The sequence below is a fragment of the Lepidochelys olivacea genome (genome assembly GCF_965140295.1).
Source record: "Lepidochelys olivacea isolate rLepOli2 genome assembly, chromosome: 27".
In the NCBI taxonomy this organism is placed as follows: Eukaryota; Metazoa; Chordata; order Testudines; family Cheloniidae; genus Lepidochelys; species Lepidochelys olivacea.
In genome coordinates, this window is record NC_140437.1 from 13,956,306 (window position 1) to 13,971,574 (window position 15,269).

Genomic DNA, 15,269 nt, shown 5'->3' on the forward strand with positions numbered 1-15,269 from the left:
CCACCCCCGCCCCACCCTGGTTGGACTGGCTCCACCATCTTGGTTCCTTTGCTTATTCCCTGCATGTCAATGTTTCCTGGCTTGCTCTGTTTCCAGCCCCATTTGTTCCAGAGTCCCAGCTGTAGGACTCTGTCTTCCTTGTCCACCCCTGCCCCATTGGGGAAGGGTTAGAAGGCAGCACTCACAGAAGCCTTCAAAGGTCATCAGAGAATCAGTATAACCCTAGAAATAAGTGGCTAGAACCCACTCCATCAGATGTATGAAGTAAAAGGTACAGGAGCAGGTATAAATACATTAAAGGATGTCGGTTGCTTTACCAAGTGTTACATCAGTCTAACGAGATAAATCAATTAACAGCAGGATACCAAGGGAGGAGAAATAACTTCTGAAGTGGTAAGAGAGTGGCCCATTACAGACAGTTGACAAGAAGGTGTGAGCAACAGTAGGGAGAAATTAGTATGGGGGAAATTAAGTTTAGGTTTTGTAATGACCCAGTCACTCCCAGTCTTTATTCAGGCCGAACCTGATGGTATCTAGTTCGCAAATTAATTCCAGTTCTGCAGCTTCACGCTGGAGTCTGGTTTTGAAGTTTTGTTGTTGAAGAATTGCCACTTTGAGGTCTGTTGTTGAGTGACCAGAGAGACTGAAGTGTTCTCCTACGGGTTTTTGAATGTTATGATTCCTGATGTCAGATTTGTGTCCATTTATTCTCGTGCATAGAGACTGTCCGGTTTGGCCAATGTACACAGCAGAGGAGTATAACCCTCTGGGAACTTGCCCTTTTATCCTGTATATAACTTGGGACACAGCGCCATCTAGTAGCTAGAGCAGGTACTCAGGACTCCTGGATTCCTGTCACGCTTCTCCCATTGATTCGCTGCGTGATCGCAGGCAGCCCACTTCCCCTCTCTATGCCTCAGTTTCCCCTTCTGCAAAACCGGGAGAATGATAAGTCCTTATCTCCTGGGGAGTAGCGAGGCCTAATTCATTCATGGCTTTAAGATCCTGATATGGGTAGCACCAGAGACAGGCAAAGCACTATCATCCCCGGGCCTTCTCAGTGCAGGCATAGCTAGGCACAAACTCCTTCTAGCTAGACGATCAGGGGCTGAAGGTTGTGCCAAGCGCTATGGGAAAGGCCATTTTCCTTAGATTTACACGCAGGTCCCAGATTTAGTCCACAGAGGTGAAATGACGTGCCAAGTCACCTCAGCAAGTCAGTGGCAGAGAACCCAGGAGTCCTGACTCCCCCTTCGCTGCTCTAACCCCTGCCCTGCCCTGCCTCTTGTACGCATAACCTGAGCAGTAGCCTTCAGGAGCTGTAGAGTGAGCAAACAGAACGGCTGACCTATAAAATGGCCCAACAGAAACGCTATTTTATGCAACACACAGTTAACCTATTGAACTGGCTGCCGCAGGACAGATGGATGGGTAGATAGACGGGATGTTAATGAGTCAAACGGTGGAGCGTGCGTCAAAAGAGCATCAGACGTGCAGACGGATAATAATCATGTCTACAGGGAAACCAGCTAGGATAAAAATAAGCAGAGCCACTAGCTCTTCAATTACAGGTGATTGCCAGACAGGGGTCAAGAAGACGCTTCTCTCCCTGGGATAGCATAGCACAGCTGGGGCTGCACCCTCAGAGCACTGGCCAGCAGAGAAGATCAGCCTGGATACACCACTGATCAGAGCTGCAGCAGCAGTTCCTATGTCACCAGGTCTGTGAATGGAAGGGGAAGCTGACTTGGGAGTCAGGTCTGGCATTCCTTCCTGGTTCCGCTACTGACTCACTGTGTGTCACTCGCTTTCCTCCCTGTGCCTCAGTTTCCCCCATCTGTAAAATGGGGATACGGGATCTTGGCCCACCTTTGGAGAGTGCTTTGAGATCTATGGCTGGATATTGCTAAGCATTAGTATTGTTAAAATTATAGCTAGTACCAAGCAGCTAAGAATGAATGAGCGCTCAGCTCCGTGGTCTTGAAATCTTGCCAGGAGCTAGGCGGGGCTGCTTATCTCGGAAGTAAACTAACCAGGCCTCATGCCCTCCAGAGATGATCCAAGAGCTGGTTCCATCCACCGGGAGGGGAAAGGGGTGATATTCATGGCAGCTTTGGACCCAATTTCACTCCTTCCCTGGAGCTGCCCGGAAGGACTGTTTATACAAAAAGCGGAAGCTGAGCTTTGGGTGAAGGGGAATGGGTCAGATCAGCAGGGTTTAAAGACCACGTTCTGCCATCAGCTACAGCCGGGCAACCCCACTGCAGACAAGGGAAGTATGGGGCAGCAGGGGCAGCATATGGCCCTTCAGATAGATACAATTTCTGCTTGCTGGAGCTTCACGTGTTAGCCTCGTCCTAACCCATAACGCAACAGATTGCAATGGGGCACTGCTGCCTCTGGGGCCGTGACAGTAGGATCTTATAGGGTCCCTGGATTCCATACTCCTCCTCTCGGCCATTACTCTGATGCTGTCCCTGCTGAGACGGCAGCAGTGCAAGGTGGGAAACAGGAGACCGACGAGGCTCAAGCCTTGGGCCTGGCGCGGGCGGGTGCCGAGAAGGGGGCAGGCTGCAGAGGAAAGCAGAGATGGAGGAAGGACCGAGGCAGAGATGCACAGAAAGAGGAACCGGTCTGGCAACCAGTTTAGCCAGAGTCTAGTTTCGACTAATCCCTAGAAGGCAAGAATAGCGAACATACAATATCCTGCTAGGCAAACGGCACCAGCCGCTTTAACCCTTTGCTGCCCAAGCATCAGGGTGTCAGGCCACCTAGAGACCCTCCCTCTAGCAACCCCACACTGGAGAAGCCCCTGCCCCTTCCTTTCCCCATGCCCCAGGTGAGCGTAACCTGAGCTGTTGTAGAAAGTCAGTGGCAGCAGCTGCCCAGATCAGGTTTCCCCTGTCATGAATATTCAGCACTCCCCTGGCCCAGCCTCTGTTACTATTTACTTAGGCAGGAGTGGCTGGATCTCGGGTTAACCTTGACACAGAGCAAAAGGGAGCAACAGGTAAAACAGCAGCTCCCCTGCACCTGCCTCCACATGCACCTGAGATGTGACAGTCGCGGTCCCCACCCTCTCCAGGCGCAGTGCAGCCCCTCAGTCCGTAATAGCGCCCTGGAGCTATCCCAGCCCCCGGTTCGGTTCCCTCTCTCCTGCCACTGAGTGCTCCCTCGGGGAGCAGAACGCAACCAGCAAGGGGCTGAATCGAAGCAGGTACGTTGGCCAGGGTGTTTGGGGGAATGGAGGGCAGGAGAGGGAAACCTGAGCCCCGACGTCGTGCCTCAGTGCCTCCATGAATGTTTCATTGATTAGTACTGCCGAGGACCGGCCAACCTGGTGCCGAGCACCTTGAGCTCTGGGGAAGTTGAGGGCGCTCAGCCCCTGGCAGGATCGGGCCTGAAGCCAGCTTCAGGAGGTGGCAGGCTTGACCATGATCCAGGGAGGATCTGGACGGCTCGTGGGGGAGTCGGAGCCTTTCCCCTCAAGTGGGACCTGTTACCTCTAGCCCAGGCTGGCAGTGACCAAAAGCTGCTCCTGTGTGATTGGGATCCATGGGAATTGGGGCGGCGGGGGGGTGGGGAGGGGAGCGCATTAGGGGCATTCATTTGTTGCCATCTCAACAGGGAGGCCAAGGAGTCAATGGGCCAGGGAGACTCAACTCTTCTTAGCCCTGGAGATGGAGGCACATGCCAAGGGGGGCGTTTTGGGGGCATGGTTACCTTGTCACTCCCCTGGCTAGCCCTGATCGGTAGCTATCACTGGCCATCAACCCAGCAGCTTTCACGGGATGCTTTTTTGGTAAAGGTTCAGCCTTCCCAGGTGGAACAGACAGCTGGTGCCTAACGGGGTGGGGAGGGCTAGCTCAGTGGTTTGAGCATTGGCCTGCTAAACCCAGGGTTGTGAGTTGAATCCTTGAGGGGGCCATTTAGGGATCTGGGGCAAAAAATTGGGGATTGGTCCTGCTTTGAGCAGGGGGTCGGACTAGATGACCTCCTGAAGTCCCTTCCAACCCTGAGATTCTATGATTTCTATAACCCACTAGCCCAATTCATCCCTGACTAGAACTGCTGAAGTCTCTCTGGGGCCTCTCCGGGACAGACCTAATGACAGCAGCACCTGCCCTAAAGAGCCCAATGGAGGGGGAAACATTGAGTTTGTTCCATGCAAAATGAGCTTAATCCTTGGCCTGCTGGTTGCCAAACGAATGCTAAGGGGGTGGGGGTGTAGAGATACTGGCCATTTGAAGCCCCTGAAGGGTTATACCAGCCCTCCCCCGTGCTGGGGCTGCCCCCCGTCATATGCAAACACCAGCTAGAGATGGCAAGGGGCTCCCCCACCCCCTTGTGGGTCACTGACATAGGAAAGCGACTGCACGCGGGATGCACCACGGCAGCTCCTTCCATGGGAATCTCCTGCTTGGGGTAGAGAATCTCCTGCTTGGGGTAAGGCTGGGTAGGTTTTGGAGCGGCCAGTGGGAATTCTGGAGGGTTGTTTAGGGGGTAGGTAACAGCAGGAGAGGAGTCTCATCTCACAGGCCCCCAGGAAGCGCTGCATGGAGAAGGGTCTCTCGTGCCATCAGCAGAGCAAATGGGCCACTCAGGGCACTGAGAGAGTGAATACGGGGGGAGGGGTAATCAGGGGGGATCCAGAGGGCAGAGATCTCGATACTGGAAACCTTCCCCACCAGGCATGAGGAACTAGCACCCCCCCTGCCCCCCCCAATATACCCCTGCCTGGGCTCTGCTATTCTGCCTGAGCTATGAATGTTTAACTTGCTGAAATATCTGATGGACCTGGCCCAAGGTTATTGCTACTTCTCATGGGATGTGCCCTCTCGTCACCCGCTACCTGCGAAGGCTGCCTGTGCTGAAATCTCCCTCCTCCCCCCCGGCTGATGTAACACCGACCGCCCAGCTTGCAGGAACTCCGCCACTCGCCACTCGGTCACAAGGCTGCAGAGGGGAAATGGAGCCCCTATGGCTAACAGCACCTGTGGGGGCTCAGGCCCGTCTCAGGTATGCTGTGCTCAGGGAGGAGGCAAGAAGACAGTTGAGCAGAGAAGCCCAGGGAATTGCTGGCCAGATCCTCTGGCAACCTCCCTGTGTCCTCTCCCCTCCCTCACATTGTAAGGAGAAAAGAAAAGGAGGACTTGTGGCACCTTAGAGACTAACCAATTTATTTCAGCATAAGCTTTCGTGAGCTACAGCTCACTTCATCGAAAGCTCATGCTCAAATAAATTGGTTAGTCTCTAAGGTGCCACAAGTCCTCCTTTTCTTTTTGCGAATACAGACTAACACGGCTGTTACTCTGAAACCTGACATTGTAAGGAGAGTGATCACTTTAGATAAGCTATTACCAGCAGGAGAGTGGGGTGGGGGGGAGAGAAAACCTTTTGTAGTGGTAATCACCCATTTTTTCATGCTTTGTGTGTATAAAAAGATCTTCTATGCTTTCCACGGCATGCATCCGATGAAGTGAGCTGTAGCTCACGAAAGCTCATGCTCAAATAAATTGGTTCGTCTCTAAGGTGCCACAAATCCTCCTTTTCTCAGTACAGGAGGTCCCTGCACGTGACCGTGGGTTCCACTTCCCCAGAGAGACCCACTGGATTTCAGGGCCAGGGTGACTTTGACTGGGATTTGGCTACTGGGCTCATTTCTGATATGGGAATTTTCCCTGTACGTTTATTTGGGGGGGGGGGGGCTAGTGGTGGTGGTGGGTGTGTCCTTCTGTGACTGCCTGTCACTGTTTGCACTTTACCCGGGGATCTCTGCGTGCGCATGGGTCTGTTTGAAGGTGGATGTACGGCCACGCTACGTATGTGTGTGCTGGATTCTCAGCAGGTGCATGTAGGTCTGCACAAGAGCGGTTGTGCATACGGGTGCCCAGACAGACAGACAGACTGAGCACTGTGGGTGGTAAGAGCTCAACATAGGGCTGATTGGGTGTCCAGCAGCTCCGTACGGGATGTTCGCGGGGCAGCTTCTCGCCCCGAGTGGGACGGCAACAGAGCACCCTCTCTTGCTCTCCAGCTTGGAGCTGAGGGTGTGAACAAGTGCAATCTGCAAAGGAGCCTGGGGGAAGCAACCAGGCTCTGGGCTGGGATAGGGACAATGCTAACAAGGGGTGCGGGGGCGGCATCCTTGAACCTATGCCAGGGTTCCAACCTCAGCCTGACGCAGGGGCCCCGAGTTCGACATTTATCCTCAGCACCCCACCCCCTCGCCCTTCTCCCTGCCCTCCGCTCCCAAACGGTGACGTAACCCCACCAGCTGGCCGGCGTTCACACCGGAATGGGAGAGGTGCCCCCGCAGAGCCAGGCGCCCGAAACACCCCCTGTCGAATGCCCTGTCTGTCATTCACACTGCTTCCAACAGAACCCTACCTGGGTTAACCCTTTGGGGACTAGGCCCAAGTTTCTATCGGTTACGTAAAGACAAATCCAGGTGAGCTGCGCCAAAGCCAACAGAATGGCAGCAGCTCTACCGTAGGGTGACTCTGGCCCACAGCCCCTAAAACCAAGCTGCCTCTATCAGCGGGTGCTGTTCTGTAGGGCAGCGGCGAATGGAATTGGTGATCGAACAGGCCTTTTTGACAGCTAACAACCCCAGTGCTGCACATCTTCCTTGGCAGTCAGCCTGCTATGGACAGATAGGGGGAGACCAGTTCGCCACGGAGTGGGCCAGTTTTTCTTACCCTTCCCTGGCTGCACAAATGGACAGACCGACCCAAGGGAGGCCGCCCAGCTGCACCCATGTTAGGTTTTTCCGACTCACTCCAGTATATTGCTGAATGTCGGCAAGAGCTCTGCTGTCTCTCTAGGTCAGGCAGGGCTGATGCGCCTGTGTACAGGACACCCCATGAGGGACTGACCATCTCCCTCCCCCCTCCTGGCTGCCACCCTGGCTACAGAGCGATTGAATGTTTCTATACAAACAGCTGGAGGGAGTGATCAAAGGGTGAGATACGCCTTCAGCAAACACCCAGATAGGATCATGCCGGAGGCTGTTGCCGTCCAGGAAAAAACCAGGGTGGAACCCAAGGACTTGAAACTGAAGGGACTAGCAGCAGGAGCATTGATTAGACCCGATCTGGGCATCAGGAGACCTGGACTCTATTTCTGGCTCTACCCTTGGAGTATGTCACTTTGCCATGACTCAGTTTCCCCATCTGTAAAATAGGGATGAACAGGAAATGGATCATCGTTACTCTGGCCAAATTTCCAAACAGAGTGAGTTTTACCTTGGGGCTTCAGGACTGGGTCTTTCATATGGACAAAATGCCTACAGAACCCAGAGATGGCCCAGTTCAATAGAATTATTCAACAGGTTTTTCCGATTACTGGGAGCATGCTTAGGCGTGGCAAGACAGGATAAGAGATGGGCCGTGACCCCACACCATCTTCTGTCAAATTAAGACAGGATGCAACAACTGAGAGTAGCAAAGAATTGGCCAGGGGAGAGAGGGGGAGAAAAGTAGCAATGAGAACATGGACTGACGTGGGCAAAGATAAATGGTTTGGAGGTGGCTCTTTGACGCACCGTAGTGACTATAGGCCCCAGGCAAGATCAGGGCTCCATTGTGCTAGGCACTGTGCAAACACATTGCAAGAGAGTCCCTGCTCTGATGTTTAAGTAGACCAGAGAAGCAACAGAGAGGGATCAGAGGCACAGACAGGGGTAGTGACATGGGCCAGTGTCCCACCGCAGATCAGCAGCTCAGCCGGGAGTGGAACCACCCCCAGGCCTCCTGCCTCCAAAGCTAGTGCCCTAGCATCTTGCAAATGAATAGCTCCCGCTGCGTGCGCTGAAGGCTCGCTGCGCCAGGCTGCATCATCACGTTGCAGTGAGTCGAGGCTGCAAACCCAGCGCCACAAAGTGACAGCTGCAGGGGCCACCGCTCCTTTGACCTGGGTTTCCCCCAAGGCCTTGCTGAGACTTGGCTAAGTTTTGAGCCCTGAGTTTCCCTCACAGCAACCGTTGCAGCAGCTTCTTCAGAAACAACCGCAGGGGGAATGCCCATGCTCAGTGACCGAGCAGGTAGCCCTGCCACCTGCCAAACCCAGGCTCCGTTCCTGCTCCCCTCCTCCTCTGTTGTTGGCAACGTTGGTCTTTGTGGGGGGGAGGGAAAGGGAATGGCCCTCTCCCTGGGGGGCAATGGGCTCTGAAGGGAATCTCAGCCAGCAGGGGGATGGTCATGCTGACCCACAACCATGAAAGGGGACAAGCGAAAGTGAAGACAAATCAGATGGCACAGAATGGATAATGTAATATATTGGCTTGTGTGCACAATCAATGCTGCCCTCTAATGATCAGCCCACAGGGTAGAAAAGGGACCGGTCCTTACTCTGCCATCTGAAGGGGCTCTCCCTTAGCATAGCTGCGGTTTTGGAGCTGAAGATCTAGGGGTCTCATCTACATTCCAAGGGAGGGCATGGTGTAAAATTGATCCAATTGTCCAGGCAAACAATAAACCCTAGGAAAAGGTCTGCTAACCTATCTGCCTTCTCTCTAGAGACACACTCCTCTGCCACCAGAGAGGAGAAACCACCATGGCAGAGAACTACAGCTGGTGGAAGCTCACCTTCCTGCGGAAGAAGAAATCCACCCCCAAGGTCCTGTACGAGAGCCCAGACATCTACGCCAACGAGAACCACCAGGAGGCCACACGGACAGAGGTGGGGAGTGATGATGGCGCCGAGAGTGAATTCAATGTCCGGCTGGAGAAGATCGTGGATAAGAACACAAAAGGCAAACATGTCAAGGTCTCCAACTCCGGGCGCTTCAAGGAGAAGAAGAAAGTGCGATCCACGCTGGCTGAAAACCCCAACCTCTTCACCGATGGTGAGCGGGAGGAGAAGTGAGGCAGGGGAAAGCGGGCATTTGGGGGAAAGCGCTGCAGGGTGGAACCAACGCCCTGAGGCCATTGCGCATGGACCCTTCACGACTCAGAGCCAGCCTAGATGTCAATTCTGTTCTCTCCGCAAATGAAGTAATGAGGGGGCAGGGACCGCCCCCCTGTAGATTTCAAAGACTTTCGGTTCTGATGTGCACTCACAAAGGAGAAAGGACTCGATACTTTTTATTTAATACCAATCATATTTAAAATAAATGCCACTGGGTGATCGTCACGAGATGGAGGCACCCAAGTCTCGCTCTGAAGCCTTGGAGGTGGGGAGGAGTCAAACACAGGGCAGTTCAGAGGCCCCTTGCAAACACTCTCAGTAGTGCCCAAGGGCTCAGAAGCAGCGGTTGGCTGCAGGGGGCCATGGGATGGGAGGAGCCAGCTGATTCTCATCCACCATTCTACCACTGCACCTAGAAGATGGCTGAGAAGAGCTAGGAACTTCAGCTGGCTCTGCCCTGGGGGATTTCACAGCAACTAGCCTCAGCTCTGTCCGCACCCACTGACACGGGAAAGGTAAACGTAAGGCTGGCTGGGAAACAGGGTTGCACCTTTTAATACCACAGAGATTCCCTGGCCTGGGAAAGAGAAATACTTGGCCACAGGCAGTCACCAGCTGAACTGGTGGAGGCAGAACTGGGAACAGGACCCAGGATCCTCATTTCCTGGATAGCAGCACTCAGCCAGTTGAGCTAAAGGAGAACCAACCTTAGCTGGAGCAAGAACGTCTCTTGGCCTTCAGTTACTACAGACCAACACTTGAGTAGATCTGATCTTCCAGCCAGCGGGGGCACGGGGGTAAGACAACTAAAGATTCCACTGATAGGAGAAACTGCGGCCAGTCGGGTGGGGGGTCTGGGGGCTTTGGAACGGGGCTACAGCCCTGAGAGCTTATTTTCTTTGACTCACTGTTGGGCACTGGTTGATGTAGAAACCAGCTGGAGTCTGCTAGGGTGACTCTCTAAGAGAGGACAGATGGTCTAGTGGTTAGCACAGGAGCACCGGAACTGAGAAAGCCTGGATTCTATTCCCGCCTCTGCCTCTAGCTATGCCTCAGTTTCCTGCTATGAGTACGAAGGGGCCATCTTTCGAGTCAGCTTTTGGACCATAATCTTGCTTTGACGTTTCCTTCTCCACAGGTAAAAAAACGCTCAAGGACATGCTAATGTTCCCAGTAACTTAAATTCAAGGTTATTTGTTAACTTCTTTCCCTGCATTCATCTGCCTCTGAGTGGCTACCAGCCACAAATAGCTGGCAGCCCAGGTGGACTTTAGCAGCAGAGATTCTAATAACTCACTCATCAAGCCATTTTGCACTCATAAAATCTGCATGTTTTGCTGAACTTTGTGCACGGGAGCAGTTGCTGAATTCACGTGGTTTCTGGCAGAAGTGCCTGATGCAATGATGCAGAATTCTCTCCCCCCTCCACTGGGTTACAAAAGGAAAAGTTTGATGGCCCTTTTAATTTCCAAGAGCCATTTTGCTGCTGATACTTTAGAGGCCTTGATCTTCCTGGCTGGTGCTTTTTTCATGTTCAGTCGCTAATTCAGGGGGCGGGCAGTTAAAAGGTGAACTGTTTCCCGTGCTGGGGAGACTGAGAGTTGGCCACCCTACGCACAGTGTAGGTGGTGGCGTGGGGGAAGAGGGGGAAGGTAACACCTTGCACCCTTAAGAGACAAAACATGCTTGTAGTTAGGGCTCATAGCCGGAAGAGGCATCTTCTGTAAGTGTTTGTAAATGTTCTTTGTTAATAAACAAACCTGAAAACAAAGGAAGCTCAGTGGTTGATCTATGAAAACACCCCAGGGTTGGACCAGATGGAAACCTGTTCTGCTTGAAAAGATCGAGGGACCCTAACTCTCCACCCCTGCACAAGGGAACAGGTGATACGGTTTCTAAATTAAGGGAGGTGGTGTCTCCCTGCTCCTAGCTGTACGTAATGAGTCTTCAGGGCCTAACTGGTGCCACCGTTGAGCCTATGGAATGCTATCTTCAGGACTCTACGGAGGCCGTAGAGGTGAAGCGCGCATGCAGACGTACTGGGGGAGCTCCAGAGAAATGGGGGCAGTGCTCTAGGAGGAGGGTGCATTCGTGCAGAGCTCTCCGGGTCCAGTACCGCTTCAGCGGGATGCATTCAGACACACCATTTCAGCCAAAGCCATACTCACGCACACACAGCCCTGTCGCTTCCTCTCATGTTACCAGTGCCCAGCATGGACTCCCTCCCTCCCCCCCATCTCCTGATGCCAGGAGTCAAACCTGCTGCCCCAGCAGACAGGAGGGCGAGGCGAATCAGGCTGGGCCCCTCCTTGCCTGAGCATTGTGATCAACACAAAGTTTCACAGGGACGCTCAAAAAGATTTTCTGTTTATTAGCAGGGAGTGGCTGAGCCTGAAGCTGAAAGAAAGTAGTGACCTTCTAGTTATTATAAAGGCCATATTATCCTACCAGCTTTGATTCAGACAGCCCCCTTCCCCAATATTTAGCCACTCTACAAACACACAGCCCCTAGATAACCCAGGCATATTGTGTTCCCCAGCAGCCTCCACCCTTATAGCTTGTTACCAAAATAAACAGAGGAAGAATTCTGCAGACACACAAGGTGTTCTTTGTCCCAGACAAGTGATCAGTGAGAACCAGGGATCCTTGAACAGGTGGGTGGAGAGGAAGAAGGATGTAACTATTGGCTAAGACCTATGGGGATGGAGAAGGAAAGGCAGGAGGCCTCTGCAGATCTGTTTACACGGCAGCCCATGCTGCAGCATCTTGCAACACTATTTGAAAGCAAAATTCAAGCTGCAAGTGGCAGCTTGCTGCCCATCAGCGGCGGCTGGGAATGCTGGAAATTTACTCACCTTTGTCATTAGTCACTGTGAGCAGAAAATCCTGGTCTATTTCCCCGGGCATCAGATTCACCGCAGCTACTCTAGCTGTCCTCAGCCCGACAAACCAGCTTACAATCAGCTATGTAGGAGGTACAGCAGCTCTAAACTGACAACGGAAAAGCTGCAAGGGAGGGGGAAAAAATAGTCTCATCACTTCATCGTCTATCAAAGAGGATTACCTTGCTCATGCCTGGTTAGAGCACTCGGTGAAGGCTGGGATAGGAAATAACTCAGCAGGAAGCAGCTGAGCTGTCAGCTTAACATGTTGGTACAGAACCTAGCACAAGAGAGGCCCGATCCAAGACTGGGGCTATTAAGCACCACAGCTATACGAATATGAAGGGGGGCAGAGCAGAGCTGCAAGCAGAGACAGGCAGCAGCTGTCTGCTACTGTTCCTTTAAGATAGGTTCTGTATTTTGGGGGAGTTCATTCATCCATGTGGTACTCTCTGATCTGTCCGAGCAGAACCTCCTGCTCTTTCCTGTGTCTCTGTCCACAGTTCTGATCTCCCCAGCCAAGCGGAGGATTTCTCAGCCCAATCACTGAGCCGGTGGCCCCCTGGGGCTTACACAGCTGCCTGACTCCTGGCATTGGAGTAGGAAACATTTTCGTCTGTTTTAAAGACACTGCTTTGAAATGTTCTCATTTTAAAATAACCTTCTCCGGGGTAGGTACCTGGCCGCTGTCTCCACCGTATCTGAGCACTGCCATCTTTAATGTACCTGTCGTCACAAACCCTGGGGAGGCAGGGCTCCTTTTACAGCTGGGGAACCGGGACACAAGGAGCCTAAGACCCAGATTCTCAGAGGTGTGTCAGCAGTGAATTCCCAGCGATTTCAATGGGAGTTAAGTGCCTCAATAACTTTGAGGATCTGAGCCCAAGTGACTTTTCCAAGGTCACCCAGGCAGCCTGTAGCAGTGCAGGGAACTGAACACAGGTGCCCCACTGCCCAGGATAGCAGCCTAACCCCTGGGTCATCCTTCCTCTTTCAGAAACAGACGTAAGCAGATTCCATTTCCGGTTGGTGACTACGAAAGCGGCAATGGAAAAGGCTGGCCAGAGTTTTGCTTAGGATTTAAAACCCAAACATCAGTGATCTAACCCTTTCCCTCTTCAAAGTGGCGTCACAGACGCTCCCCGACTCTCACCGCCCCCCACCCCCACAAAGCAGGCAAGTGCTATTGCAATTTTATGGATGGCTGAACTTCCACCTGCAGAACTGCGACAGCTCCAAGGGCACACAGTGAGTCAGTGGCAGAGCTGTGAATAGCACACGAGGATCCAGCCTCCTAGTCCCCTGCTCTAGCAGCTTCTAGGCCACGCTCCAAAGGGCCAGAGGAAAACGAACCTGCATCTTAGCAAAGGAGGCTCTGCAAGAGAGTGAACTGTGGGGCTCCACGCAGAACCAAAGTCAGCTATTGTCCCCAGGTAGGAGCACACTGGGGGGGGTCTGGGTGCCTCCAACCCACATCCCCCCATGGTCCAGTGGTTAGAGCAGGGAACCGTGAGTCAGGAGCTCTGTGTAATCCCAGCTCTGGCACAAGAGTGGTGATTACAGCAAGGCAGGGGAGGAGGTCAGGATTCCACGGTTCTATACCCAGATCTACAACAGCTGTGCCAGTCTTTTCACCTCTCGGTGAAATGGAGCTCACACGTATGTAAAATGCTGAGAGATCCCCTTGGAAAGGAGCTGTGGAAGGTTCAAAGTACTTGCAACCTCAAGCCATGTTAGGCAGAAGTTGCCATGGCAACCACTGCAACAACAGACACTATCTCCCTGTCATTTGCTAGTTTTATTGTGAAACAGCCCAGGAGGGGTGGAGGCAGCTCTCAGCGATTTGGCCTGAGCTCCCTTCTTCCTGCCCTGGGCACACAGCTAGCCCTCAGGCTCTGCAATGCTCCTCTCTGTTTAGTTAGCAGAGGGTGTGGAGAGTGACTCACTCCCCAGCTATTGTCGCTGGATGATTTTCCACCCCCATTCACACAGAGCTGGGATCTCCCCTCTCCTGCAGAGATCAGCTTTGGGGGTTTGAGGTCATGCTTCCCCGCTGCTCAGAGCCAACCCGTGACCCACCCCAAGCACTTCCCATTGCTGCAGCCAGAGGCACCCTCAGAATTTATTCTAGGCTGACAATCCTGCCCCCCCCATTGGGTCAGAATTTAGGGGTCCCCCTTCTCCCCAACTTTCCCCCATCTGCCCCACTCCCCTCAGGCATTCAAAGATGAGTTGCAGCTTTCATTCTCAAACCTTCATTTGAATACGAACCATTAAGCCTATGCAAATGTCTGCTCAGAGTGAAACCTGCCTGCCGTACACCTGGCTCCCTGAGCCTCCCGGCAAAACAATGGGCCAGGCCTGCCACTCCATTACAACCCACTGCACCCTTAAGGGAATCCCAGGTAGGCGAACCCCCCCCCCCACCACCCCCGACAAGACAAGTGAGTTCAGGACAGCAGCAGATGCTGGATTGGAAATAGTGCCCGTCTGTCAACAGAGCAGGCAGCCTACACTAGAAGTGGGGGTATCCGTGCACACAGTGTAAGAGGAAAGGGAAAACTGCCCTGTGACTGGTCTGGCTTTAGCTATTTTATCTTACAGGGAGGGGGGTGTTGAAGAGGAGGTGTATTTTGATGAGAGCCACACAACTTTTGCAGCCCCCCCCCCCCCCCAAGTCTGCTGTATGCAGCCATGGGGACTTCAGGCACCTGCTCCAGTGAGGGCTGTGAGAGTGGTCAGGGGATACGTAACAAACCCATCCCTTCGGTTAAAGGCACCAGTCACCTATAGTTCATGGGGGATTGGCTCAGCCAGGCTGCCATGCCCACAGCTGAAAGAACAGCATCCTGATTAGCTCTGCAGCTGGACGAAGGCACACGCGGCAGGACAGCTGTTGCACCTGTTTCTCCCCTGCCCCATCCCTCCCTTCCCTGCGCCATAAGAAAGGGCCACGGGCTGCTGCTGCTTACCCCTCGCTGCTCCCAGCACAAGGGGGCAATTGCTATACCAGAGCAGACCTACTTCCGACAGCAGCCAGGCAAGAAACCCAGACACGGACAATTATGAAACACCCTGCGCAGGGGAATGGAAGCACTTCGCTTGCAGCTCATTGCCATGCAGGAGACAAAGGAACTCAGCAGCTACTGCCCCATTCTGATCCTTCCTAAAACAATCCCCACAGGGAGAGGGTCTCATTGTTCACAAGTGTTTATAGTGGATAAAAGCAGGACTGGAAGATAAGAGGGGGCTTCCTAACTGCAGTCACTAGATTTTGCTTTTACTCTTACACGGTGATGAGGTGGCAAAGGAGGGACGGGGAGGCCTGGGGCTAAGGGAGAGCCCTAGGCTAAGAGCAAAGAAAGTGCTTAGGGCGTGCGGTTGGTCACTCACCCTGCGGCATGGGAATCCTGCCACCACATGTGAAACAGCCAACAGATCCTGACCCCGATTGGCTGGGGGAGGAAGCAAATGACT

The 15,269-nt window shown here is 53.2% G+C and overlaps 2 protein-coding genes across 2 annotated transcripts in view; one reads left to right on the forward strand and one right to left on the reverse strand.

Moving 5' to 3' along the window:
• The window catches only part of CDK5RAP3 (CDK5 regulatory subunit associated protein 3), a 28,802-nt gene extending 16,931 nt beyond the window's left edge, over positions 1 to 11,871 (reverse strand). Inside the window, exon 1 of the mRNA XM_084615668.1 lies at positions 11,766 to 11,871. Within this exon, the coding sequence (XP_084471794.1) occupies positions 11,766 to 11,774 (9 nt within the window). The 5' untranslated portion in view covers positions 11,775 to 11,871. The remainder of the gene's footprint in view (positions 1 to 11,765) is intronic.
• PRR15L (proline rich 15 like) lies at positions 2,974 to 10,681 on the forward strand. The gene is made up of 2 exons (XM_084615590.1): positions 2,974 to 3,217; positions 8,520 to 10,681. The coding sequence occupies exon 2, from the start codon at positions 8,557 to 8,559 to the stop codon at positions 8,866 to 8,868; it is 312 nt and encodes a 103-aa protein (XP_084471716.1). The 5' UTR covers positions 2,974 to 3,217; positions 8,520 to 8,556; the 3' UTR covers positions 8,869 to 10,681.
• Positions 11,872 to 15,269: the final 3,398 nt, after the last annotated feature.